This window comes from Carettochelys insculpta, chromosome 3 (genome assembly GCF_033958435.1).
Source record: "Carettochelys insculpta isolate YL-2023 chromosome 3, ASM3395843v1, whole genome shotgun sequence".
NCBI lineage: Eukaryota > Metazoa > Chordata > Testudines > Carettochelyidae > Carettochelys > Carettochelys insculpta.
Genome location: NC_134139.1, coordinates 167,580,519 through 167,606,854, shown reverse-complemented (window position 1 = coordinate 167,606,854; position 26,336 = coordinate 167,580,519). Strand labels below are relative to the sequence as shown.

General features: G+C 43.2%; 1 protein-coding gene across 1 annotated transcript in view; it reads right to left on the bottom strand.

Moving 5' to 3' along the window:
* CSMD1 (CUB and Sushi multiple domains 1) overlaps nucleotides 1-26,336 on the bottom strand; it is a 1,701,396-nt gene that overhangs the window by 213,674 nt on the left and 1,461,386 nt on the right. Inside the window, exons 39-41 of the mRNA XM_074989136.1 lie at nucleotides 25,043-25,112; nucleotides 24,122-24,238; nucleotides 17,838-18,047 (exon numbers count right to left, since the gene is read on the bottom strand). Coding sequence (XP_074845237.1) covers nucleotides 17,838-18,047; nucleotides 24,122-24,238; nucleotides 25,043-25,112 — 397 coding nt within the window. The remainder of the gene's footprint in view (nucleotides 1-17,837; nucleotides 18,048-24,121; nucleotides 24,239-25,042; nucleotides 25,113-26,336) is intronic.

Genomic DNA, 26,336 nt, shown 5'->3' with positions numbered 1-26,336 from the left:
CACGCGGTCTGCAGAGCCATAGGCACACACACCTCGAGCGACACAGGCATGGACCCCCAGCAGCAGCAGCAGCAGCAGCAGCAGCAGCAGCAGCAGCAGCAGCAGCCAGAGGTCCACCCAGCCGCCCCTGTAGGAGCAGTGCTCGCCCTGCTCCATGCCATGCAGGGGGCAGCTGAGCACCTCCTTGCCAAAGAGGAGGAGCTGCCCGCAGGGGAGGAGGACTCAATCCCCAAACCTGCAGCACCCCGTCCCCGCCCCCCGCTGCACACGCCGCCAGCTGTGGAGCTACCCCACGAGCACTGACTGGTGGGAGCGGCTGGTGCTCGGAGAGTGGGACGATGACCGCTGGCTCCAGAACTTTCGCATGAGCCAGCAGACATTCCTGGAGCTATGCCAGTGGCTCACCCCCGCACTGAGGCACCAGGACACCTTCATGTGGCGTGCCCTCAGTGTGGAGACACGGGTCGGCATCGCTGTCTGGAAGCCGGCCACTCCAGACAGCTACCAATCCGTGGGCCAGCAGTTTGGTGTCGGCAAGGCCACCATCGGGGCTGTCCTCATGGAGGTAAGAGGACCCACGGGGGGAGGTGGAGGGAGCCCTGGCAGGGGAGGGGAGGGAAGGGGGGCCCTGGCAGGGGAGGGCCACACACACCCTGCACACCCCTCATTGGTGCTCTCCCATGTGCTTCCCCTGCAGGTCGTCCGCACCATCAACGCCCTGCTCCTCCACAGGCTCGTAAGGCTTGGGGACCCGGATGTCGCCATCGCGGGCTTTGCCACCCTGGGCTTCCCCAGTTGCTTCGGGGCTCTGGATGGGACCCACATCCCCATCCATGCCCCGGAGCACAGTGGAGGACGCTACTTAAACAGGAAGGGCTACCACTCAGTGGTCCTCCAGGCCTTGGTGGACAGCTGGGGCTGTTTCCTGGGCATTTATGTGGGCTGGCCTGGCAGCACCCACGACGCCTGGGTTTTCCGGAACTCGGGCCTGTGCCACCGGCTGGAGGCGGGGACCTACATCCCCCAGCGGGAGAGCCGTGTGGGGAACACCACCATGCCCCTCTGCATCATCGCAGATGCGGCATACCCACTCCGGCCCTGGCTCATGCGCCCTTACATGCGCCACCTGTCAGCCAGCCAGGAGCGCTTCAACCAGCGCTTGAACCACGCACGCCAGGTGGTGGAGCGCACATTTGGGTGCCTCAAAGGGCGCTGGAGGTGTCTCCTCACCCGCCGTGATGCGGGCCCCACCAACATCCCCCAGATGGAAATCTTAATCATAACCAGCAATTTTTAAAGGAAATGTTGGGAAAAATACCTAGTATTGGCTTGATTCAGGAAAGGACTTGCATGTGCTCACTATTAAGCATGTACTTTAGTGCATCTATATTCAGGAAAGCACTTAAACACATGCTTAAGTTTGACTGAAATCATTTGCTTGAATGTGTGTGTATCACCTGAGTTCATGAAGGTACCAGCTAGTAGGTATGGAGTGTTTGGGATCCCTCAGGGACTGGAGGGGTGACCCCATCCCCTGCCACAGGCAGCAGAGGTCCACACACCCATGTGACACTCAGTGCCCACCCCAGCACAGCCCCCTCATAGTCCACATGCCCGGGGATGGGGTACAAAACCCAGCCTGACCTTCACTGTGCAGGAACCCCTCTGCATCCAGGATCCCAGGGCCCCCCCCAGGACATCTGACAGTAGGGAGGTGGGGTGGGGGCCTGCGGAGCAGGGTCCTGGGCCCCAGAATCAGGACACAGGACTCACAGGCTATCCCACTGTCCCCTTCTGTCTCCACAGGTCCACCACCCAGGAACCACTCCAGCCCTCTACAGGACCAGCCAGCAGCCATGGTGGGCAGAAGTCAGCCACACCAACTGATTCCACGTCCCCACGTAGTCGCTGATGGGCCAGGTGCTGTTGCTGACAGGGAGACAAGGAAACAGCAACCCCGAGGGCCATCCTGTGGGAGATGACTGCAGTGCTCTGGCACTGGCTGGCAATGGAGCAGGATGTGCGGGTACGAGTGGCAGACAGCGTGGAAGCCCTGAGCCATGCCGTGACCAACTGCCTAGCCCACCCTCACACTCCCTCACCAGAACACCCTGCAGCACCCCTGCAGCACCTCCTGCAGCCCCCCATGCCACTCCCGGTGTGGCCAACAACCCTGGGGCCCTGCTCCTGCCCACTCTCCCACCTGCCATCTGCCTGGCACTCAGCCAGTGGATGATGGCCAGTGCCACTCAGGGTGAGCAGGCCCCTCCCTCCCCACAGGGTCCCCCTACCCCCATGGCTCCCACCTACCCTGAAGCTTCCGTATTCCCCCAATGCCCCTACCATCTCATCGTCCCAGCCCCAACCCAGCCCTGACGGGGTCCCCACACCTGGGGCATAAGGCAGTCCTGCACCTGCTGAGGCTTCTGGCCCTCCACCTGGGTGGATGAATGAGTCCTCACGCACCCCAGCTTCCTCCTCCAAGTTGATTCCCTCATGCAGTGTCCCCGCCCTATCCCTCTTGTATATCATCCCACCTTTGTATAGAGTTGTAGGCACTCGTTTTGTTTAGAGGTTTATAAACATGCAAATTGTATTTACAATAGCAAAGTTTGTTCCATCCCTACTCCTGCATCCTTACTGTGTGGTGGGGAGAGGTGGGTTTGTGGGGTGTGTGTGGTTGGGAGGCAGCTGGGGGAGGGTCACTGACTTTCCCAGGCAAAGACTTCCCTCAGGGCCTCCCTGACTTGTACCCCGTCACTGTGCACATGGTGGGACGGGGCTGTGGGTGGTTGCTCATACCTGCCAGCAGGCTTAACAGCTCAGCCCTGCGAAAAGGGCTCCCCTTTTCTCTCCACAATATTGTGGAGAGCAGAGCAGGCGGTGACCACCATGGGCATGTTCGAGAGGCTAACCACCAGTCTCATGAGGGGGCATCTAAATTGTGCCTTCAGGCACCTGAATGCCCACTCTGTAGTGTTTCTGGCCTGGTTCAGGCATGTATTGAGCATGTCCTGGAATGGGTTGGTGTGCCCTGTGTAGGGCCTCATGAGCCACGGGTGCAGGAGGTACACAGCATTGGGCATGATGCAGGGGGGGCATGATGAGGTCTCATACTGGGAGCTCCCGCGGTGGGGAGGAAGGTGCTTTCCTGCATTCAGTGGCTGAGACATCAGTTCCAAAACACCCAAGTGTCATACCCAACCATCCCAAGTGTCATGCCCAACCATCCCAAGCATATGTCCATGAACCAGCTCTGGGCATCGACAAATGCCTGAAGGACCATGGAGGGGTACACCTTTCTGTTCACAAAAGTGCCTGCACTGTGGTCTGGGGCCCAGATGGCTATGCATGTTTCATCTAGTGTGCCAAAACAGTTTGGGAAGCCCAGCTGACCACCTGGTGGAGAAGGATGTTGATTGCCCAGATGACCTGCATGGAGTGCAAGACAGATGCGTCCATGAGTGCGTGGCTTGGTAGTACCCATCCCCATGCAGAGTCCTCCTCCCCGCGGCCCCATACAGGACCACCCCTTGCCAGATGTCCGCAACCATAGTGGGTATGTGGCCCTGGACTGGCTTACGTCCATCAGGACTACCTCGATGGTGGCCTTGCCCACCCTGAATTGATGTCTGATTAAGTGATGGCTGTCTGGGGGTGCCCAGCTTCTGCAAGTCAATGGCTACCCTCTTCTGCAGGGGGAGTGCAGGCCACGTCCTGGTGCTGGAGGTTAGGGGCAAGTCAGTGGTAGAACTCCTCGAATGACTTCCTGGTCATCCTGAAGTTGCACTGCCACCAGTCATCATACCAGTCTCCCAGTACAAGGTAGTCCCACCAGTCAGTGCTGGTGGGAAAGCCCCTGTGTCACCAGATCACTGGGGTGGGATGCAGCCACTGTCCTGGCAGAGGGCCTGCAGGAGGTGACTTATGTGGCTGGTCCAGTGATGTTGCTGGAGGATGGCCACCAGCAGCACCGCCAGCAGGCTGACCATGACCTGAAAGAAATCCCCTTTGGGGAGCTGCTGAGGGTCCCCACAGTGGCTCAGCTCTGTGCAAAGGGTTTGCTGTTCTGTGCTGTGTACAGCTTGGCAGGCCTGAGCACGTGCTTGTTGGCAGGAGCCCTTTAAAGGAGCAGCTGGCTGCAGGCTCCATCCACAGCTTTTCCTGACCTCTTACTTCAAAATAGGTGCCATGGGGGTATTGACATTTCCTTTTGGAGTGCTGGGCTGCTACTTTGAAATAGCAGATGGTGAATTCAATCCACTTTGTGTGTGTGGAGTAACATTTTTGAAGTTTGTTGCTTCAAAGTTGAACTTCAAAATAAGCTCCTTCAAATTATGGTATAGTGTAGACACAGTGTATGAGAGACATGCAAGTACATTGCTTGTAAGGTAAAACTGAAGCCATATATATTTAAATATGTGTATTTAAAATATATTATATGTTGTCTACAGGCTTATTATGATCTCAGGTTCTGGAGCCAACCCTTCAAAATTCAGTTCACAGCATTTAGTGAAATACTCTGCATGGATCTCCTACAGCACAATAGAGTCACAGACACATCTCAGAGACAAGTAGAAACCCTAATCTGTCAACATTTTTTTTTGAAGTGCTACGAAACTCTAGAGGATGTTCCAAAAACTCTTGGAATGTGAAAATGTGTAGTAGATGTTTAGAAAACCTCCTAAACTAATTGACATACTTCTTTTATTGAAGGAAAGTTAGTCAAGTAAAATTCATGGGGAATAGCTTATTTATTACATTTTACATTCAGAAGTTGAGAAATAGGTTTGTAGCTAGATGACAGCAATCTTGAGAGTCAGTCAAATATGCAGTAGTCTCAAGAGATAAAGAGAAAGACATTAAAAAAACATGAAGTAAAATGTCAAGAGAAAATATGTAAATGACGTCTAGCATAAGTCATATGGAACATTTATAAATCATGCAAGTGACTAAATCACATGACTGATTTGAAAATTATGTCATAATGTATAAGGCAATCAGGAATTTGTGTCTCAATGTTTTGTATTTGCAATATTAATTTCTATATTAGTCTCCTTTTCGATAAATGTAACAACTACACCTGATTTAACAGTTCATATAGTTGTTAATCTCCTTCTTCTTTTTTAATAAATTAATATGTTTAAAATGCTTGTTTTATTATTAAGTTTTAAAAAATATTTACAGTACTACAGCTGAGAAACTGTAGTGAGAGCCTGAATTAAACATGGCAAGGTAAAGGAATTGTGACCCAAAGACTTAATTTTATCCTCCGCAATGGCTAAATATAAATTATCTGATTCTTAAAGTGATCTTATTCAAGAACTGATCTCCCCATTTTTAATGTACGTGTTTATAGTTACAGAGAAGAGTGAAAGTTTATTCAAAAATGTAACATTTAATTTGGATTATCTTATTTTCCCATTTTCTTAACTATATAAATTTGGGCTAGGGACTGACTTTTTTGAAATTTTCAGAAAAGTATTGTGTACATCTAAACCACGCCAAGAAGAGGAAACGTATATTAAAAGACTGTTTGGCATTAGGAAGTATTCAAGATTAGAAGATGTAATAATTCAGATTACTTATGTAACTTTAATGAGGTCCCTTATGGGGTGAGGGGCAATAGTTTCTGCAGGTCACCAGGCAGGGTGTTCAGGGGGGGAGCTAACTCCACATCCCTAGAAGTGGCAAAGCCTCAGGTAAAATAAGTGGGGTTGCGGGGCAGCCGACCCTTACCCCCCACTCCCAGCCCCCCATAGCTGTGTGGAGCATGTGGTACAGATTTCTGGCAGTGATATAAAGGGTGTGGGGTTCCAAGCTACTGTTTCTGCTGCAGTAGCAGTGGCTGGCACCCATGGGCCTCTTTGAATTGCTGGCCCCCTGGCCCAACTGGTCTCTTTGCCCACCCCCATCCACAGCTCTTTGTGGATGCTTTATGAAAGTGTTTCCCAACTTCACATGTGAGGTTTATGGACAGCTAGGAACCAACCTTCTTCCTTGTTCAGTGACAAAAATGCAGTGTCTATATAGAATATAATGAGGGGCAGCACAGAATCTAACCTGAGGTTCTTATTTGAGCTGGTTAATCATGACATTTTTTCTCCTAACCCAAGAGCCTTCATTACATGGCCAAATTTATTCAAGAGTAAATGTTTTTAATTTGTGAGTTAAGAATATCTGAAATTACTGAGTTAAAATAAATACGCCAATGGCCCCTTACAGCCACCTCTCTAAAATCCAGTACATATTCTCACAGACATTCCAATTAGTCGGTAAATGCTTTTGTTGTCATAGACTCTTCATTTGCCTGTCTTTCTTGTCCTTTCTGTAAGGGTATATACACTGTGTCAGAAAGGTCATATTTCTAATTAATATAGCTTTCTGTCAGTGATGCTGTATTGTGGCAGCCATATCAACCAATAACATTTTTGACCTCTGTAAAGACTTATAAATCAGTGACATGGTTTATAAATCAGATGTGCAATTTAACTTAAAAGTCACTGATATGACAAAAATGAGCGTCATAATTCATAGACTGTCATGATTTATTAATTAGGCATATAACATAAATCAAAATCAGTGCTCAGAAATCCAATTCTTTCTGTATAAATCGGTATTACAGCATCTTAAAATGAAAATCATTCACACAAAGGAGCTGAAAATGTCATGTATAATTAAGGTGGTGTAATATTTTCAGTTATAAGATGGCTGTTTTAATTGTCTCTAAGGTTGCCAAACTTCAACATTCAGTAGGATATCTGTGATGCCAAATATGTTTCTCTGATCTCTCTCACTCTCTCTTTCTGTGTGTGTGGCAATGTTTACACGGTCCCGGAGCGTAGCACTGCTGCTAATGAGGTTTCTAGAAATTGAAAACGGTTCCCTATTTGCGTACTCATATGGCTAATTAGCATAGCCACACAAGATTTTGTTATTGGCAGAGGGGGCTGCTGGCAGTAAAGAGGCTGTGTGGATTAAGGGATAAGGGACTGGCAACAGAGGGGAGGTTTCGTCAGCAGAGGCATATCCACACAGACATTGTTTTGTTCGTTTTATCTATCTATCTATCTATCTATCTATGATAAATATAAAATATAATATATTAATATAATATATATAGATATAGATATAGATATAGATATATATACAAGCATTTCACTGAAAAACTGTAACATCCCATGTGTTAGAGAAAGGACTTGAAATCTGTCAGATGTATTCCTTTGATGATAGGCATGTGCACTGTACCAGTCCTGTAAAAGTCCACTCAAATTTAGCCAGTCTAAGACCCTAAAAGAACTTAATTTTCTCATGTTCAGTAGAATTTTGTTACACACTGGCAGCTAAATTCTCTGACGAGGCCATCTGTACTAAAGTTGCTCAACTTAGCAATGCTCCTTTGTGAAAATCATACTACACATGTGCCATGCTCACAAAAGACTGTTTCAGAATACCCTGTAACCCCTTGCATCTGAAAATGCCAGGTTTCTTTCCTTTAATGTCACCTTCCAAACAGTATTAAATAATAGAATTTGTTTTTCTAAGGAATCATAGACAACTGATATTAATTACAGTCACAGTCAGGGAACAGGAGGGAGCACATCCGTTACAGTGGTAGTTTTAAATAAATAAGATAGCTTGAATTTCAAATATTGACTACTTATAAGTAAGGCTTTGTGTTTGCAGCACAGGCCACAGAAGGCATGGAGTCCATCACTTTCCAAGAGCTTGGTCCTTTTGCAATAACTGGTGTGCCTGGCCTGGGGGCTTCCTGAGCAGTTCAGATAACTGCAGAAGTCACTGCTGGGACAGACTTGCATCTTGCCACCTCCCACCTTTTGGCTGCATCTGCACTACTAGATAAATTCACATTTATTAATATCAATTTTGTAAGTTTGAATTTGACCATCCTCACCTCACAAGTGCTGCTCACAAAGTCGACTTATTGCTGCCACATTCATATGGCAAACATCGACTGTTGCAGCAGTGCATTGTGGGAACCTCGTACACAGTTCCCTCATCCCTCTAGCGTTCTGTGTATACTCGCTGGTCTTTGAGATCACCTTCACACGTTGCATTTTCCCCTTTCCCCTCCCACAGTAAGCAAACATCCATTTTTCCCATTGGAGGGAAGGAAAGTAGGGAATCCACAGAGATGGCAAAAAAGATTACAGAAATGTCTTTCTTCTGTAGCTGAATTCTCAACTGGCCATTCACTGAGTGCCCCCCCTCCCGTGATTGCATCCAATCCCTGAAAATAATACAGGGACCATGACTGTATTCTCAAAGTTAGAAGAAAGAAGATAGAAAAGTCTAGAAAAAAAGTTTTTTGACTTCCCTCTGCTCTACACATACATTGCCAATGGGGGTGATGGCAGTGAAATATCCCTGTAAAGCTTGGAGAATGGGAAGATAGGAAAGTAGTTTTCAAACTGAACTTATAATGGAAACAGGAATCTCAACTAACCACTATCCCCCATGCGTCTGAGGGGGTCAAAGCATGAAGACAGATAGGAGATGTAAGAAAAAGAATTTATAACCAAAATATCAAACCAGGACTGTGTGGGATGGGTGCTGTGGTCTGTGGCTGAATAGCTGCCTGGAAAGTTGAAGTAGCTGAAGAAGTCCCCCGAATAGCTTAGAATCACAGAATCATAGAATCACAGAGCTGGAAGGGACCTCAAGAGGTCATCGAGTCCAACCCCCTGCCCCAAGCAGGATCAATCCCAGCTAAGTCATTCAAGCCATGACTATGTCAAGCCGGGACTTAAAAAGCTTTAGGTATGGAGATTCCACCCTAGGCAACGCATTCCAGTGCTTCACCACCATTCCGGTGAAGTAGTTTTTCCTAATATCCAACCTACATCTCTCCTTCTGTAACTTCAGACCATTGCTCCTTGTTCTGCTGTCTGTCACCACTGAGAACAGTTTCTCTCCACTGTTTTTAGAGTACCCGTTCAGGAATATGAAGGCTGTTATTACATTATCTCTCAGTCTTCTCTTCTGAAACCTAAATAAGCCCAAATCCCTCAGCCTTTCCTCATAGGTCATGTGCTCCAGCCCCTTAATCATTTTCATTGCACTTTGCTGAACCTGCTCCAGCACATTCACATCCTTTATATACTGGGGGCCACAAAACTGGATGCAGTACTCCAGATTTGGCCTCACCAGTGCCGAACAGAAGGGAACAACAACTTCTATAGATCTGCTCAAAATGCTCTTCCTAATGCACCCCAATATGCCATTGGACTTCTTGGCTACAAGGGCACACTGTTTACTCATACGCAGCCTTACATTCACTATAATCCCTAGGTCCCTTTCCACTGTGCTGCTGCTTAGCCAGTCAGTCCCCAGCCTGTAACAATGCTTGGGATTCTTCTGTCCCAGGTGAAGGACTCTACACTTCCGCTGTTTGGACCGCATTGGATTTCCTCCAATTTATCCAGCTCACTCTGAATCCTATCTCTACCCTCCAACTTATCTACCGCTCCCACTAGCTTGGTGTCATATGCAAACTTGCCAAGGGTGCAATCAAGTCCCTCGTTCAGGTCATTAATAAAGATATTAAATAACACCAGACCCAAAACCACGCCTTGGGACACGGCACTTGAAGCAAGCCTCTGAGTATCTTAACTGCTGGGGCAGATTCTGCCCCCCCCAACCCTGGTGGCTGCAAGCCCCAATGGTCCCATGCCAGGGTTATGGGGGATTCAGTGGGGGGACAGTTGAAGTGGTCCCCCTGACTATCTTTGCTGCTGGGGGGACTTCGCCCCGGCAGCTGCAAGTCCCCAGATATCTTTCCCACCCTTACAGCCCTAAATGTGTGCAGGGTAGGACATGGTTCTGCCTAGCAGCATGGTCAGCACCAAACATCAGGCATATCTTTATTTGGGTGAGGTACTATCCATGTGATGTGGCTCAGTGAGGGAAAGACCCTAAATGTGTGGCACCTGTGGGGGAGGAATTGGGGTTCACACACAAACGTAAACCATTGAGAAAGTTTCTCAGCATCTTGAGCAAGCACCACCACCCCCCACAACAGCCTGGTTGCCAGGTGGTGCAGAGAGGAAGCGACTGGTGCCAGGCTGAGCAGAAAAAATAAAATAAGTGTAGAGACAGAACCAGAAACTCCCTGCAGGGGATATTAGTAATGGGTAGATGCACTCACAGCACTAATAGCAAAGAAAGAAAGACATTTCTCAGGCTCTCATAAAAATATGAACCCACAGCCACAGGGTTGCTGCTCCTGCTTTGAAATTTACGGTCTTCCTGTTACCTTATTCCAGTGCACCTGGATAGCAGCAGTCAGAGTGGAGCACTGAAGGGCACTATGAGTTACAGATGGGACAACTCTGGAGGGTAATAAGTTTGATTTTAAGCTGTGGTGCTTCCACGCTGGACTTTAATCGAACATCTGAATTTGAGCTTGACATGATACCCATCAGATAATGGTGGTATTTTAATCTCAATAGTAGTGTTCCAAAAATCGAGCTAATTGCATTTAAAGTCACATGGTAATATCAATTTAACTGCCTTAAATTCAATTTATCTCATTGTGTATCTCTAAGATGAAGCCTTAGAAGCAGGATTGGGAGGAGGCGCTCAGGGCTGAGAACGAAGTGCAGGGTAGTGCTTACCTAAGGGGCTCAGCTTGTAGCTCCATGTGCTGCCACTGCTTTCAGGCACTGCCATGGTGCTCTCTTTGGCCACAGTCCCCAGGCAATGGGAGTTGCAGAACTGGTGCTTGTTATGGAATAGAGGCAGTGCATCCAGCTAAGAGCTGGAGATCACCACTTCTCAGAAGGTGTGTAGAGTGTCTGCTCTACCCTGCTATCACCTCTTCCCCCCTTCTTAAAATCAAACATGCATTGAAGTACTTTACTGGAACTAGGGACTGTATGAACGTGTCACTTGGAATCATATTTTCATTAAAAATTTCACATTTATGAGGGTAATTCTTTGCTTTTGATAAACATTCTTCAATATTTTATTTAAAAATGCTGGTTTCATGAAAACATCTTCCAGTAAAATGATTTGTTTCAATATTTGTGGAAAGTGAATAAAAAGGAGGAATAAGTAATGTCAGTTAATTTACTTAAATGTCTGAACAAAATATAACAGAAATACTTTGGCATAAACCAATGACATTACAAACATTTTGTCCCATCATTAAGGCAGTGTCTACACTACAAACTTTCCTTGGAGTTAACTTCAAAGTAAGCTGCTACTTCGAAGTAGCATGCAGAGTGTCTACACACACTTTCCCTTACTTTGAAGTTAACTTTGAAGTAAGGGAAGCTAACTTTGAAGTCACTGCTCCATTCCCGGGAATGGAGTAGTGACTTACTTCAAAGTTTAACTTCAAAGTTAAGTGTGTTTAGACACTCTGCACTCCTTACTGCAAAATAAGGAGTCTGCCAAGGATGTTGTCCCCCCGTGGAGGACAGAGACACTCTGGCCAGCCCATCCAGAGCTCTATGGTCCCTGACAGCTGCCTGAAAGGAAGCAGCCCCTCAGCAACCCCAGGCAGGAAGCTGAGACCATACCACAAGCGGGGCAGAATGAGCTCCCACTCGGACTGCATTTGCTCAAAGCACCAGGCCACCTCTGCACCCCTGGCCACCATGGTGGCATGCCAGAACCTCTTTGCCCCTCCCAGGGCCCCAGATGAGGAGTCCGAGGGGTCACAGTGCCTGGGCAAGGGTTGTGCCAGGAGGGGACCCTCCTGGACCGAGGATGAGCTGAAGGACCTCCTCTCTCTATGGGGGGAAGACAAGGTCTTTCAGCAAACTGGCACCCAGCAGAGGAATGAAGATGCTTTTGACCAGCTGGCCAGCAGCCTTACTGCCTGAGGCCACCCTGACTGCACTGGCAGCAGCATCCGCATCAATGTAAAAAAACTCCACAAGACCTACCTCAAGGCCTGTGATGCTGCCAGCCATTCGGGGGGCACAGCCCATTCACTGCCCCCATTACCATAAGCTGCACAGGCTTCTGGGGCCAAAGGAGGCAGTTACCCTAGAGCACGTGGCCGACATCGCCGCACTCGCACCCACAAACAGTGAGGATGAGGCAGGCCCCTCCAACACCATAAGCTCCCGATGCTGGAAGCCGCTGACTGACACCAAAGGCAATAATGAGGGCTCAAGCAATGAGACCTCGCCATCGCTTTCCCCTCTGGGACACCCAGCTGAGCCTCCTCCAGCCGAGTCTCACCTGAGCTCCAGGACGTCGTAGCTGGTACATATAGGATGAGCCTGATATTGCCAGGGACAGAGACGGGGCCCACCCAGAACAGCCCTGCAGCCCACATACCTGGGGACAGGGCATGGGAAGGAAACACAGGCTGACCCTCGCTGGGCAAGAACCTCTGGGCACCCAGGATCCCACGGGGCTCATGGGCCATTAGGTGGCAGGGAAGTGGGGTGAGGGCCAGTGGAGCAGGGGCCCCAGCCCCCTGGGGTTGGGACCCAGTCCTTATGGGCCACCCCCGTCTCCTGCTGTCTCCACAAATCCATCATTGGGAAGTTGCCACAGCCCACCAGAGCAGGCTGCAGGTGGCCAGGTGGCCACCCCATTGCCCCAGCCTGCATCTCCCTGTGGCTGAAGCAGGGCCTCCTGCAGACAGCACTGGAGGGAGGAGGAGGCAGCCACTAAGCAGGCAGTCATGCGGAAGATGATGGGGGTACTCTGGTTTTGGGGAAGAAGGGGCTTCCTGAAGGAGAGTTTCCTTCCAGAATATCCTTGTGGTCTGCTTGTCCACACATGTATTTTGGATTCCAGAAGAGCTTATTCCAGACCCTGAATCACATGCCCATATGCTAATGAGGCACAGGAAATTTACATCTGCACCTCATTAGCATCTTCCAGACACCTCATTACCATGCCACTACCGCAAAAAGTGGCACATATAGATGTAGCTTTTGACAGTTATGTCGAAATGATGCTGTTATTTTGAAACACACCTACCCTAAGAGATAAGACTCAGAAATAGTATTTAACACAAAATATTATTTCTAGTTCCAAAATTTCTGCATTCTAAGCAATGAGACTATTAAATGTTCATTCTTACAATTTATTACTTGCTACAGATTTTATTCTGATTACTACTGATCTTGTGGTATTTTATCTGTATGCTGTATTTTTTCCAAGAAAAGATACAATATTTGCTCTTTATTAGAAGCTCTGTATAATTTATTAAGTACATAAACTGTATGATGCAATACACCTTTATTTGCCCTCCCTATATGACCCCATATATTTGCTTGAATGAGAAATCTTGTATTGATAAAGGTACATTTCTAGGTGGAAGAGGGCCTAGTACTTTGTTTCTGTAATTTGATTCCTCTAACTTTATATTTTTAAAATCTTATCTGTTTATTTATACACAAAAATGTTATTTATCCTTAGGCTGTATTGTTGTTTTAAGATCACAGCTCATGAACATATAAATGCACCAGTTTACTTTCAAGCTGAGTTCTGAAAAGGCTGACACATTCATTCTAGGCACTTATTAGTTGATCATTCTGTTTTGTGATAATGTAATGCAAAACTAAATTTTGCAGCTTTAGCAAAAATGGGTGGCAGTGATTATAGGAATTCATTTTTTTTAAAAAAAACATTCAGAGACTAACAGTTTATTACCATCTGTAAAACACAACATAGTTGAAATATCTACTTTTCTATGACTGTACAACTATTTAAGGGATTTTATGTATTATTAATAATAATTATTATAGCACCTTTTGACAAAAGTGTTAAACTGGAAATTTAGCTACATGATTCTAGTCATATTATTTCTATCATAGAGCACTAATAACTCAATTTTCCTACAGTTCATAGAAAGATCATTTTGTGAACTGTGGTGACATACAATGAAAAGAAATAATATTGTATTATCTGATGCAATCTTGGCTATGTTTACACTAGCCCCTTCCTTTCAGAAAAGGCATAGTAATGAGTGAGTCAAGAAGATGCTAATAAGTTGCTGCCATGAATATACAATGCCTGGCAGCCACACATGATACGAAAGTGCTGCTTTCAAATTGCGCATCGCCCATGTAGATGGGGGCCTTTCGAAAGGACCCTTCGGACTTCAAAAGCCCCTTCTTCCTATTTGGCTTTAGGAAGAAGGGGCTGTCGAATTCTGGTGGGTCCTTTCAAAAGGTCCCCATATACATGGGTGGTGCGCAATTCAAAAGTGGCACTTTCAAATTGTACGTGGTTGCCATTATGATAATGAGACACTGCATATTCATGGCAGTGCCTCATTAGCATCTTCCCAACTCACTCATTACCATGCCCTTTCTGAAAGAAATGGGCTAGTGTAGATGTAGCCCTTATGTTCGCTCATTTAAATTGTGCTCCCATGTCTGTTTACAACTCAGGATGTTCTCTTTAATTGTGAGCAGAACTGACAACAGTTGTTAGGGTAGCCTAATCTCTGTTTTCATTGCCTCCTGTGTGCTGCCTCATTCTCCCCTCTCTCCATACCATTGTCCCCCTGCATGCCAGAAGTTCTGTATGCCCTCCACACATCAAGCTGGAGTTCCCTATTCTCTTTCCATGCCAAGGTCTCTGCCCCTCCATGTCCAGTTTCCTGCTGTAGCCACACAGAATCTCCCTGCTTTACTCCATCTTGCCCCTCTTAGGCGCCTCAGAGCACAAAGGACAAAGAAGAAAACAGCACAGTCTTAGAATGCTTGAAAGCACAGGTGCGCTTATCTCAAGCACAGTCTTTGATGCTTCAAGAACATAGGATGTGCTGCCCCAATCATGACCCTGGATAATGGAAGAACACAGATAAGAGGGCTAACAAGCCAGCTGATGGCCACAGGGCCTTAAATTGCCCTTGGCTGGTACTGCTAATTGATAGACCTACACAATCGTCCCAGGAAAGGAATCTCACACCCCTACGAAAAGAATGTCCTGCCTTAATGATTTAGTTACCTTTATCTTACAAGTGTAAATTAAGTTGCGACTCTCTTGTAAGAACTGGCATCACAAAGGCGAACCAGCATAATTGGCATCTAACAGACAAGGAAGAATGTGCGTGACCCAAAGTGTATAAAGATGGGCCCGGCAGCCTACTCTAACTGAGCTCCAATTACCTATACCTGCCGGTCAGGTAAGGTCTTTGCCTCCCGAGGTCCCAGGGGACACCCTCCTCGCACTTTTTCTTCCCAAGGGATTGAGTAATAGATGCTGGCTACACCGGAGTTGAAGGACGCAGGGGTGAGAATTATACCTGTAATGTACTTTGTGCACCTTTAATAGTAAGAGCTCTGTAAACTGAGGCGCTTTGTCCTCAAATGTGTAACTTTCATTTGTAATCTAATTGGTATACCATATGTATCATCCTACTAGTAGTTAAGAAGACAGAGCAATAACCTTGTAACCACTAAGATTCTTATTTCTGCCCTTTAATAAATAGTAACCATTTAAGCTTTTAGCCTGACTCCTTCCAGTTACTGTAACTCAGCCGAACACAAAACAAAGAACCTTAGCCGTTTGGCTATATCCGCTTGGTCAGTGGTAAGGTGCAGTAAAGCTGAGCGCTGAGTTGTGTCGCCTCCATGGGACAGACTCCGGGGGCACACGTCAGCCTCCCTGGCTGCCCTCTGCGAACGGACAGTCTGTCCTAGCAGTTAAAGACTTGGGTGAAATAAGCTCTCTGCACCAACATTTGGGGCACCCGTTAGCCACACTGGCTGCCCGCTGCGAAGGGACTGCCTGTCCTAGCAGTTAAAGACTCGGGTGAACCTAGCCATTCTGACTGCCTGCTGTGAAGGGACTGTCGGTCCTAGCAGTCAAAGACTCGGATGTAACTAGGCTCACAGACCACTCATTTACCCGGCCATCGGCTAACACCTGCCCATGGCCCAACTATTACCTCATAACAGGGTCACGCATTTTCACTCTACAAAAGACTCTGTGTGACCCCTCTTCTACTGCAAAGCTAGAACCATGTATGACCTCCCCGCCCCGCAAAGCCTCTCCATACAAAGATCCCATTCTTACCCACATGCAAGGGCTGTGTGTGCATTTGCCCTTCCCCTTCCACACTCTTTTCTTTCTTTTATATATATATATATATATATATATGTGTGTGTGTGTGTGTGTGTGTATATATATATTCACAGAACATTTTCAAGAGTAGTTATGGCTGTCTCTTTATTCTTTTTTCTTTTTTTGGACTTTATTGTAAATAAATTACAAAAGCTTTAAGAGACAATTCAGTTTTTTGATATCAGTTCCAAACTGAATAGATTGCTTTATTTTCCTTTTGAATTAGCAATTGACCAGGGAATTTTTTGACAGGCCAACATGCCATGTTTCACAAGCATAGCACTTAAGAGCTAGTCACTCCATATTTTACATGTTATTTATAACAATAAGGATGGTTGAATGGCAAGAAGCTAAATAGAGAGCTTTTGTTGGGAACATTGTTGTGAGTTCATTTTTTTTTTCATATCAGTAGATATAAGTTCAAGTTTGAAAATAGCTGCAAATTCTGAGACAAAAATAAATCCAATTTTTACTTGTTACATTTAAATATTCAGAACCCAGCTAACTTAACTAAACTTTGTTCCTGTGCTTCAGTTCTCTTGTTTAATCACTTATCAGCCTTTATTCTAGAGTAAGCCAATTCTTTCTTTATTATTACCACATCTGAAGACCCTCTGATTTTCTTCTACATTCTTCATGTAGTCATTACAAAGTGTTAATTCATAAAAAAGTCTACAGCACTGAAGCAACATTTCTTTGATAGACTACAAATACAATATCACTATGAACTATCTTGTTCCTTTCTTGCCTCCTTTAAAAATTCCTGTTATGGGGCCTATACCTTGTCAGGTTTTTATGTTTTCTAATGTGTTTTTTTTAATAAATTTGAGGAGTAACTCTCTCCTACTCTCTCCAGTAATTAACATGAGTACAGATAGGAGATGAGAGCAAAACAAACAAAAAGGAAGATAGATGAAAGATTCGACAATATGTGTTATATTTTATAACACAATACTCTAAATAAATATGATCAAATCCTGAAATTCTTATTCAGTTTTGTTTGGACTTATTCAGGTAAAACTCTTATTGAAATGAGTATAAACCTAATAATGAAGACCTTTAAATTTGGCCAACAGCACCAAGGTCATCCTGAGAATATCTCGGGCCCTGCAGAGTACCGTTAAACTAGTGCCCCTATATCACACACTAACAAAATATTTTTAAAGCTAGTTGCTGTAGAATAACACAGTAATTTCACAATATGACAGTGTATACCTCGGTTTTTCATATGCCTGTTAAATGGCTTCATTACCACTTCAATGGCTCTTTCACAGGTTCAGTGTTCTGCTTATAGGTCTGGCAGACTTTTTCACAGTTAAATTAACTGAATCTTCCCCAGAGGAAGCAGAGCCACAGAACAGGGATAGGAAGAAGCAGATAGGTGCACATTAAGACCATGTGGTGCTGCAAATTTTGGGTGCCCTATGACACTGCAGATTTTCTGTATGAGTCATGATGACCCTAAACAGCACAATACAAGCAAGCAACATAATCCAACACATAAACAAGAATGGGACTCCAGAGATTGGGTTCTTTTGTTTATGCTACCATTAATTTTGGCTTAGAACCTGTCTCTGTTTCCCCTCCTGTAAAGTGAGAATATTGGTACATTACTTCCATTGTAATTTGAGGTCTATGCATGAAAAACATAAGAGCTATGCATAAACATAATTATTAAAAAGAAGAAAAGTATTTGGAAATCAGTACATAATAAGTTAGAATGCCATTTATAATTCTCTATATGGATCATTGGTTTACTTATTTCTTACCTTGGTATGCAAGCTTAAATCCTTGTCGATTCTCTGAGTGATCACTGTAAAAATGGATGAATGTTTCGTGAGTTGTACTTAACAAAGATGATGGGAGTTCTGTTCCACTAAACTGGCCTATCATAGAACTGGTGCGGTAAGGCCCATTCTGAATTTCAAGAAAGTCATGATTAGCTTCAGATGAGAAATTCAAAAACTGAATATGTGCACCTGTATGGGAAAGTAATCAGAATTACAAACAATGTTCATATTATATTTTTCCATGCTACTGTACAAAATCCAGAAACTGATATAATCAGGAAAACAGTGCTGTATAGATTATACTGGGATCAATGTTTGCAAACTTAGGTGCCTGAATTTAGGCACCCAAATCCACATTTAGGTCTCTATACTAAAATAACTTAGCTTCAGAAGTGCTATCTTCCGTGAGGAGTATTAGAGGTACAGGTTGAACCTCTTTCGCCTGGCATCCTCAGGACCTGACCAGTGCTGAACAAGAGAATTTGCCAGATGACTCGAGATCAATATTATCTAGCACATTATCAATACTTCTACTGCTTACTGGGCTCTTAGGAGACATTTATGGGTAAATTACAGCTAAAAACCAGCACAGAACACTGAACGCCAGAACTGGTAGCGGTAAACAAACTTTATGGGCCTACAGGAAACTTGGCCACACCCATAGTAAGTGGCTGTCTAACTAAAATCATGCATGATTATGGAGTTGGCCAGATAAAAGAGTTCCAGATTACAGAGGTTCAATCTGTACAAGTCTTCTGAAAATCTGGCAACTCTTATTTAGGTGGTTGAAAAAGGATTTACATGACTAAATCAATGCATTAGCATTTTTGAGAGAGAAAGATTAGTTGGTTTAGGTAACTAGAAATTATCTATCTGAAATAATATTTTTTTTAGGTTAGAACAGTACATACTTCTGAATTAGAAACTAGTCAGATATGTCAATTCAGATCTGAAGACAAATTGTATATATTAATCAGATCTGAATTTTGGAGTTTATTTATGCTATATATGTCTGTCAGTTTGATATATCAGTACAAACCATTTTCTGTGATAAACTATTACTTCCATAAAATTATGCTAGATGAGACTGATAGCTAAAAATTGAAATTATTATCAGAAAGACACTAATTGCACTACCTCCTGCTCCAATTTTCACGGGAATTTTTGGCTCAGATTAGATATACTTTTAGTTCTCAGAATCCCAAAGTATTGGCATTTTCTTTCGGAAATGTTAACCCACCAATAGCCACCAAGACTCATAGCTTAAAAAATTTTCATGTATACACATAGTTTATGTTGTATATGTTTAAATTAGGATGGTCAATTAATTGCAGTTAACTCAGGTGACTAAGCCAAAACAAATAAACTAGATAAAAATACTAATGATTAAATGGAATTTTAATTGTACTTTTAAACAATTGTGGACTACCAATTCACATTTATTATAAATATTTTTGAATTTTTTCTACATTTTCAAATATGAGGATTTTAATTACTATAAAATTACAAATATTTTCACTATAAAATATAAACAAAATAAATAGTATGTTTCAGTCCATCTCAGACAATGACTGGTGTACAATTTCTTGATTCTGAAAGTGCAATTTACAAATTTAGAATTAGATTTTTAAGCAACTCTTTTCAAAACTAAAAATTTAAAAACTTTAGAATCTGAGTACACTCAATCCTACTTCTTGTTCAGCCAATTGCTAAGACAATCACGTTTGTTTATATTTACAGGAGATAATGCTGCCTGCTTCTTCTTTACAACATCACCTGGAAGTGGGAGCAGACATTCACATGGCATTGTCGTAGCTGGCATTTAAAGGTATATACATGCCTGATATGCTAAATGTTCATATATTCTTTCATGCTTTGACCACCAAAATCTGAAGTTCAACACATTTGAACAACTGGATCATATTTATTTCTACCCTTTGTTTCCCATCTTTTAAGTGGAGTACCTGGCAAAGCTCTCATGATCATCTAATGACCCTTCAATTACTTGAATGATGAGCCTTTTGTTATCACAGTCACCCTGCCTCCCTCTGTTGATAAATAAAACACCCTGCCCAAAAAGACTGAGAAGAAGACAAGCTCTGTTGCAGTTACAATGCATGGCCTAGTGCCAGGCACAGTTCTTAAGCAGACTTCATGTATGGTATTCAGATCTCAAACTTTGGGGGTGGCTGAGAGGTACATCATTACGTAGTGTCTCAGCTGGTGTTTTTGTGAAAGCAATGTGAAAAGAATTAAAATGTTTCCAATTCTGCAAATTAAAGACATTAAGAGTCTATTTTTCAGTGGAAGTTGAATCAGGCCCTAAATGTTAAAAGGAGGGCAATGGGTGTAGTCCTTGTTTATGACACTAATATTTATCCATTTAGACTATATAGCAACTCTGCAGCATAACTTCTTATAGTGTTGATCACAATTTGAAAGCAATCTTTACATATATGTACACACCTGAATGTTTGCTCTTTAATAAATCCACTGCTTTCTTAATTAAGAGCTCACAATAACTCACTAGTAGCTTACTGTGCCATAGTTAAGATACAGTTAGAACATCATCCCTTTTTTTCAGGGTCTCACAGTGTAATTTATCCGTGCTATTCCTCCTGAAATGAGGTGTACCAGAATCAAAATTACACATCCACTATTTCAATTTTATTTGAAAATAGTGTGTGTGCTGTTATTTGGAGATAACTTGGCAGTGTAGACACAGCCTAACATAGGAGACTGGCCCAGGTTTAATGAACACAGCTGTATATTAAGGATTGCAGTGGGTTGAAAAAAACCTGCTTATATTAGATGTTGGCCAGTCTTACAGGGTCACATTCAATCTCTCTTTCATTATTTATCTGAAGTAGAACAACTTCAAAAGAAGAGATTGAGAGAATCCCAAATCAGAATATGCTATCATCAAGTGGTTACAACAATCAGCTAAGAGATGGGAGATTTCATTTCAAACCTTTGAAGTATGTGTTTGGGGAGAAGAGATTTGAACTGGAAGTCTCCCACGTCCATGAGTATGAGAGAGTTTCCCCTTCTGCCCTGGCTGCTGGTGTAAGCTCACTTGTTGAGTTCTTTTACAGTGGACATCTCTGAGCACGTTTATTGGATCAGCCCCCCAGGACAAGTTTGGAAGAGAAACATACATGTTTGGGTACGTGCTTAGATGCAGAAAAGTAGGCACCTACAGAACCTTTAACATAAATATTTAGTCACTAAACAACTTTAAATGCTTCTTGTGGTTGGGGGCAGCTGAATAGGAGGTTTGTAAATTCCAGTGAGGCCTGATTTTGCATTAAGAAACCTAACTTGTCAGTTAGGCACCTAGGTCCTTTTGTGAAACTAGCTCTAGGACGGAAAAAAAAATCAGTTTGTTTTCCCAAGTTTTCTTAAAAAAAAATTAACACCTTAACAATGCATACATTTAAAATACACTTTGGAGATAATTCCACACAAACATTAATTTTTGTTTGAAATCTGGTTAAAATTCCTCATGGAATACATGCAAACACATTTTTTTAAAAAAGCTGAGAGATTTTGCTATAGACTCCATAACACAGAAAATCTGTTGTAAACTTTCGTATGGTTTCACTAGTGCAAGACCATAATCTACTGTGCATCACTGAATATTGACCAAATCAGTCGACGGTAATGAGGGAATCCATCAAACATTTCCAAAATGAGAACTATTTCCATTAGATTACTTGTACTGTATTTACTAATCATATCTACACCTTAACTTTGGGAAAACAAGTTATAAGTATTGCTAACAACAAACTGCAAGAACTATGGAGCAGTTGTGATTTACTTTACCAAACAATATTGTAGTCTTTACAGTCTCCTGTTCTACTACAGTATGTTTGCTCGCCATATACAGCATGTATTCCAATTTTAAAACAAAGCTAGAGATAAAATGATTCCATAAAGACACATGGTGAGTCAGAAGGTTGAAAAACATTTCTCTGTTTCTATGTTTAAATGAAATATAAAATTTAACTCCAGCTTGATAGTCAATTTTATTAACATATTTGTCTAAGTCCACCTTAGCTTCAAAAGTGTAGTCAGTGCATTTTCCAAGAGTCACTACTGTGACCCTACTAGAACTTTATAATTTAAGAGAACAATGCCATGTGAAGCAGATGCTGTAATAGGGAGACAGCTGAACCTTCTAAGTAAAAGTCATGGAAGGTAATATAAGGTAGAGGAGAAAATTTATTGGTATTCATTGGTGTTAGTGACACAGGATGGCTGCAGTTCCTGAGGTTATGAGATGTCATCTGAAATCATTTCTCTCAAGGATTCAGTCCTACTCACTATATCCTCTATGAATAATCTGACAGATTAGAATAATATAAATTTGACAATGTGTCCTTCTATAAAGTGGTAAAAATGTTCCAGGGAAAGGCTTGGAAAATGAAAAGCCTAAAACATTTTGATTGAATTATAAATATTTTTGTTGGAGACTGTTTTCCAACTGGCTTTCTGTTAATATTACTTAAGTCTCTGAAACACATAAGATTTCTTCCTATATTGAAAAATATGTTTTTGTTAGCAACACTTCTTATTTCAGAGAATAGTTGACTTATAAATCCTTTTTTTAGGTCTGTAAGATTATTCATGCTTAAGTTCTAGACAAGAGAATTCTTCATTTCTAGACAAGGGTATGATGACTTTAAAAGTGTTTTTTCTTAAGGTAGCATTAATCATGTTTCAGATCATGAAATCTCATCTCCTTTTATCTCTTACAATCTAGGATTATCTTTTAATATGTGCTATCATAAAGCATTTATTATCCGTAACTATCATACCAACATAATTACTATTTATTCTGTGACAAAGACAATAAGCAACTGCTGTAATAGAAGGATGCAAACAAGTCTGTGATGGGTATTTGAGAAATGTGATTCCAAATGCTTAGGCATTTTTCAGCCTAATATATAATGCTAGAACTTCAGACTTACTGTTCACTACTTTCATACAACCTACACAACAGTATTCATAAATATAAAAAATGAAGAAGTTATGTTGATGAATTGTGAAAGTACATTATAAATAAAATACCTCCAATTTAATCAGAGGCTCCATTTTGTATTTAATCTGCTGCATTACCATACAGCAGATTTAAATTGCTTTGAATCCAGCCTCTGAGATAGAAAAGTATTATCTGTAAATTCAGCCTAAGTTAACATTTGCTCTGGTCAAAGATTTCATATAAATTGCAAACCATTTTCCATTGAAAAGACTGTGTATAATTATTTGCAGGGGTTTTGCATAGACCTGGAGAGCGTACAAGAAACAAGTCATAAATTATCGTGGAAATCAGAGTCCATGCATATTAATCTAAAATCTACTAACAAGTTAAACTAATTTTTCTCAAAAATACCACCCATTTGCCTCAAAAGGCTGGCGGGGGGACAAAGGGGCCTGGCACTAAAAGAGGGCATCCTCAGCAGCAAGGAGGGAGACACTTGCTGAGTAACATGAGTTAGCTGCACCCCCCTTCCCTGGAATCTCTGTCACACCCTGACCGATTGTTGGTGAGACTTACTGATTGGCCAGCATTTACTAGATGCCAGGATTTATTCTGCAGTGGGGCCCACTTGGAGCAGCTTTTGTTTCCATTCCAATAGTCTCATGTGGAACTCGGAATACAGCCTGATAGATGTTGTGGGTCTAGTTGTTCACCTGTTTGGAGGTCAGGAAGAATTTTTTTTCCCTCATGGGTCAATTGGCAGAGGACCAGGAAGTCTTCTGCCTTCCACTGAAGAACCTCAAGCCACAGTGTTTGTATGAAAGGAGCTGTTATCTAACTGAGATATTTAACTTAGTTGTTCATTTGTCACCACTTAATGGCTGTTTTCCAGTGCAGTCAGAAAGATACAATAAATAGCTCCTGGAGCTTTTGGGGGAGGCCTTGGCTGATAGGATAGACTATGGCTCTTTCAGGAGGAGATCAGACACTGTGACCCCCATAGACCAAAATGCCTACCTTGCTGCACCATTTGTTCCCTCACAATGGGAATGGTAGTGGTGTTATGAGACTCACAGCAAACCCATGTTATACATTATATGGTAGGTGCCCTGCAATCACCACATAGGAACCAATGAATTTCCTCCGGTGGAAGAGTATGGCTATGGGTTATAGCACCCCTCCCTGAATTTAAGTTTAAAAGATGCAGCCTGCTGCTTAAAATCCATACGTGCCTGTCCTCATTTCACTGTTGTCTCCACATTAATGTATGTTTACTTACCATATCCAACAGGCAATAAGATCTTCCACGTGCAATCTAAGTTACTGGGGTAGTTTCCAGGGAAACCTGGGCTCAGGATCACTCCACCCATATCTGTAAGTGTCCCACCACACTTAGCTATTAAGCAGAAAATAAAGTCAGTTTCTGTTTTAATAAGCAATACTAACATTTGAACCATACTACCCAACAATTGCCTCTTATACCACCTTCTTAGGCAGAGTGTAATTCCAAAGATCCAATATAAAAAATAAAAAAGAAATTCATGTAGTGTAAGAAAGGAGAAGAGTCAGTTTTCCAGTCCCCTGACAGCTCTCATTTTAATGTTACAAACAGAGGGGCCAACGCCCTGCTCAGGCCCTTGGACAAGGTGGAGAGGGGGACTGTTCTGTTCCCCTAGAAAGAGCAGGTCTTTTGGAAGAAAGGATGGACTTTTTTGGAAGAAGGGAAGAACCAAACCTCAGTTGCACACAACTGAGTCAACCTCCCCTTCTCCCCAACCCCGCATGACCAGAAGTGCTTGGAGTGCTCTATGTGGTGCTTCAGCAGCATTTAAAAGGGCCCAGGACTCCAGCCTCCACCATTGCCGCTGTAACAGCAGCTCTGGGCCCTTTTGTGCTGCTGGGCCCCAGGGCAGTTTCCCTTTTTAGCTCCCCATTGACAGACCTGGTTACAAATAGCTTTTAACATCAAGAACAGGTTGTGCTAATCTGAAAAATACATTTAAAATCATATTCTGAGTAGGTAACCAGGAAAGGAATATATTTTAAGAGCAGCTGTGGAAAATCAGAAAGAAGTTCTGACTAAATTGTGAAAAATTAAAGAAATGAATGAGGCATGTCACTGCATGCCTCTTTCCAAAGCCAATAGTTTCTTATGCCTGTGTTCGTCATAACAATGTATTTATAAAAGATGCATTCATACCAATGCAGAGGGGAGATGGATAGTTCCAGCGCCGAACTGTTCCAGGCATACAAGAAATATGAGACCGGCCCTGTGTGGGGAGGGAAATCAAAATATACACATTCATTTTGGATTTTAGTAATACAATGATTGGAACTGATACATGTGTGTGTCCCCTCTTGGTGATTGATTGTAATGATTTTAAAAGGGAAACACTGAGGTGCTGACGATAAACATTTGACATTTTTTCTCTGCTAATGTATTCTAATTAAGGTGGAAAAAAAGCCTTCAGTAACAATTAGAGTGTCCTGTTTAAAAAAATGGGAAATAATTCTTGATTCACCTTCTAAAGGAAAAAAATACCATGTTGACTGTTTTGCCATAAGTTGCTTTGCAGAGCAAGACAAAGTGAAGTTCTCCTTTGTTTCAGCAGGATGACTCAATTTGGAATAGAAAATGTTCATCGTTATTAAAATAAGTTATTTCTGTTGTCCTCATTTCCTGTATAGCATTATATTGTGAGTTAATCATTTATCCTGGACAAAAGGGAGCATATTATTTGGCTATTTCTTAAGCAGAGAAGGACATTGAGATTTGCAGTGGGTCTCCATTGCTCCATGGAGCAGTAAATTGTACATAGCCTATACCCATTTCAGCATGTATGTGCCAGAATGTCCATCACATGCTGTCAGCTGTGATAAGGATTATGTAGCACAAAGTGGTAGGAGGGTGAAGAGGGGTGCCTCATGGCCCATCATGATTTTGAATGATTGCAGATGCCCATGTTATGATGAAAAATTATGTATTGGTGATGCTGGAAAGTTCTCCTTGATGACTAGATGTAGCCAGACAGAGTCTCCCCCTTACAAGCCAGCTTGCTCGTTGCCCCCCCCACTGAGGAGCACACAGGGCACGGAAATGGCTGCTGACAGCACAGTCTTTGATGCCCTCATTGAGGCCCAGATATGCTGGCTTATCGTGACCCTGAGAAGCAGAAAGTACAGCTAGAAGGCTAACAGGCCAGACTGTCAACATGAGAGGGGGGGGTGAACCCTCAAGAAATCACCCCAGCTGGCATTGATCAATATGATGCACACACAATCACCCAGAAGGGGACGTGCCCCGCCCGCACAAAAGAATGTCCTGTACTCCTAAATTGTTTATCTCTTGTCTTACAAGTGCAAACTAAGTAGAAATGCCCTTGTAACAAACTGGAGTCACAAAGACAGACCAGTATGATCTGGCACCATAGATAAGAAAGAGAATACGTAACCCAAAAAGGGGTATAAAAGGTGGGTCCAGCAGAACTCTAACT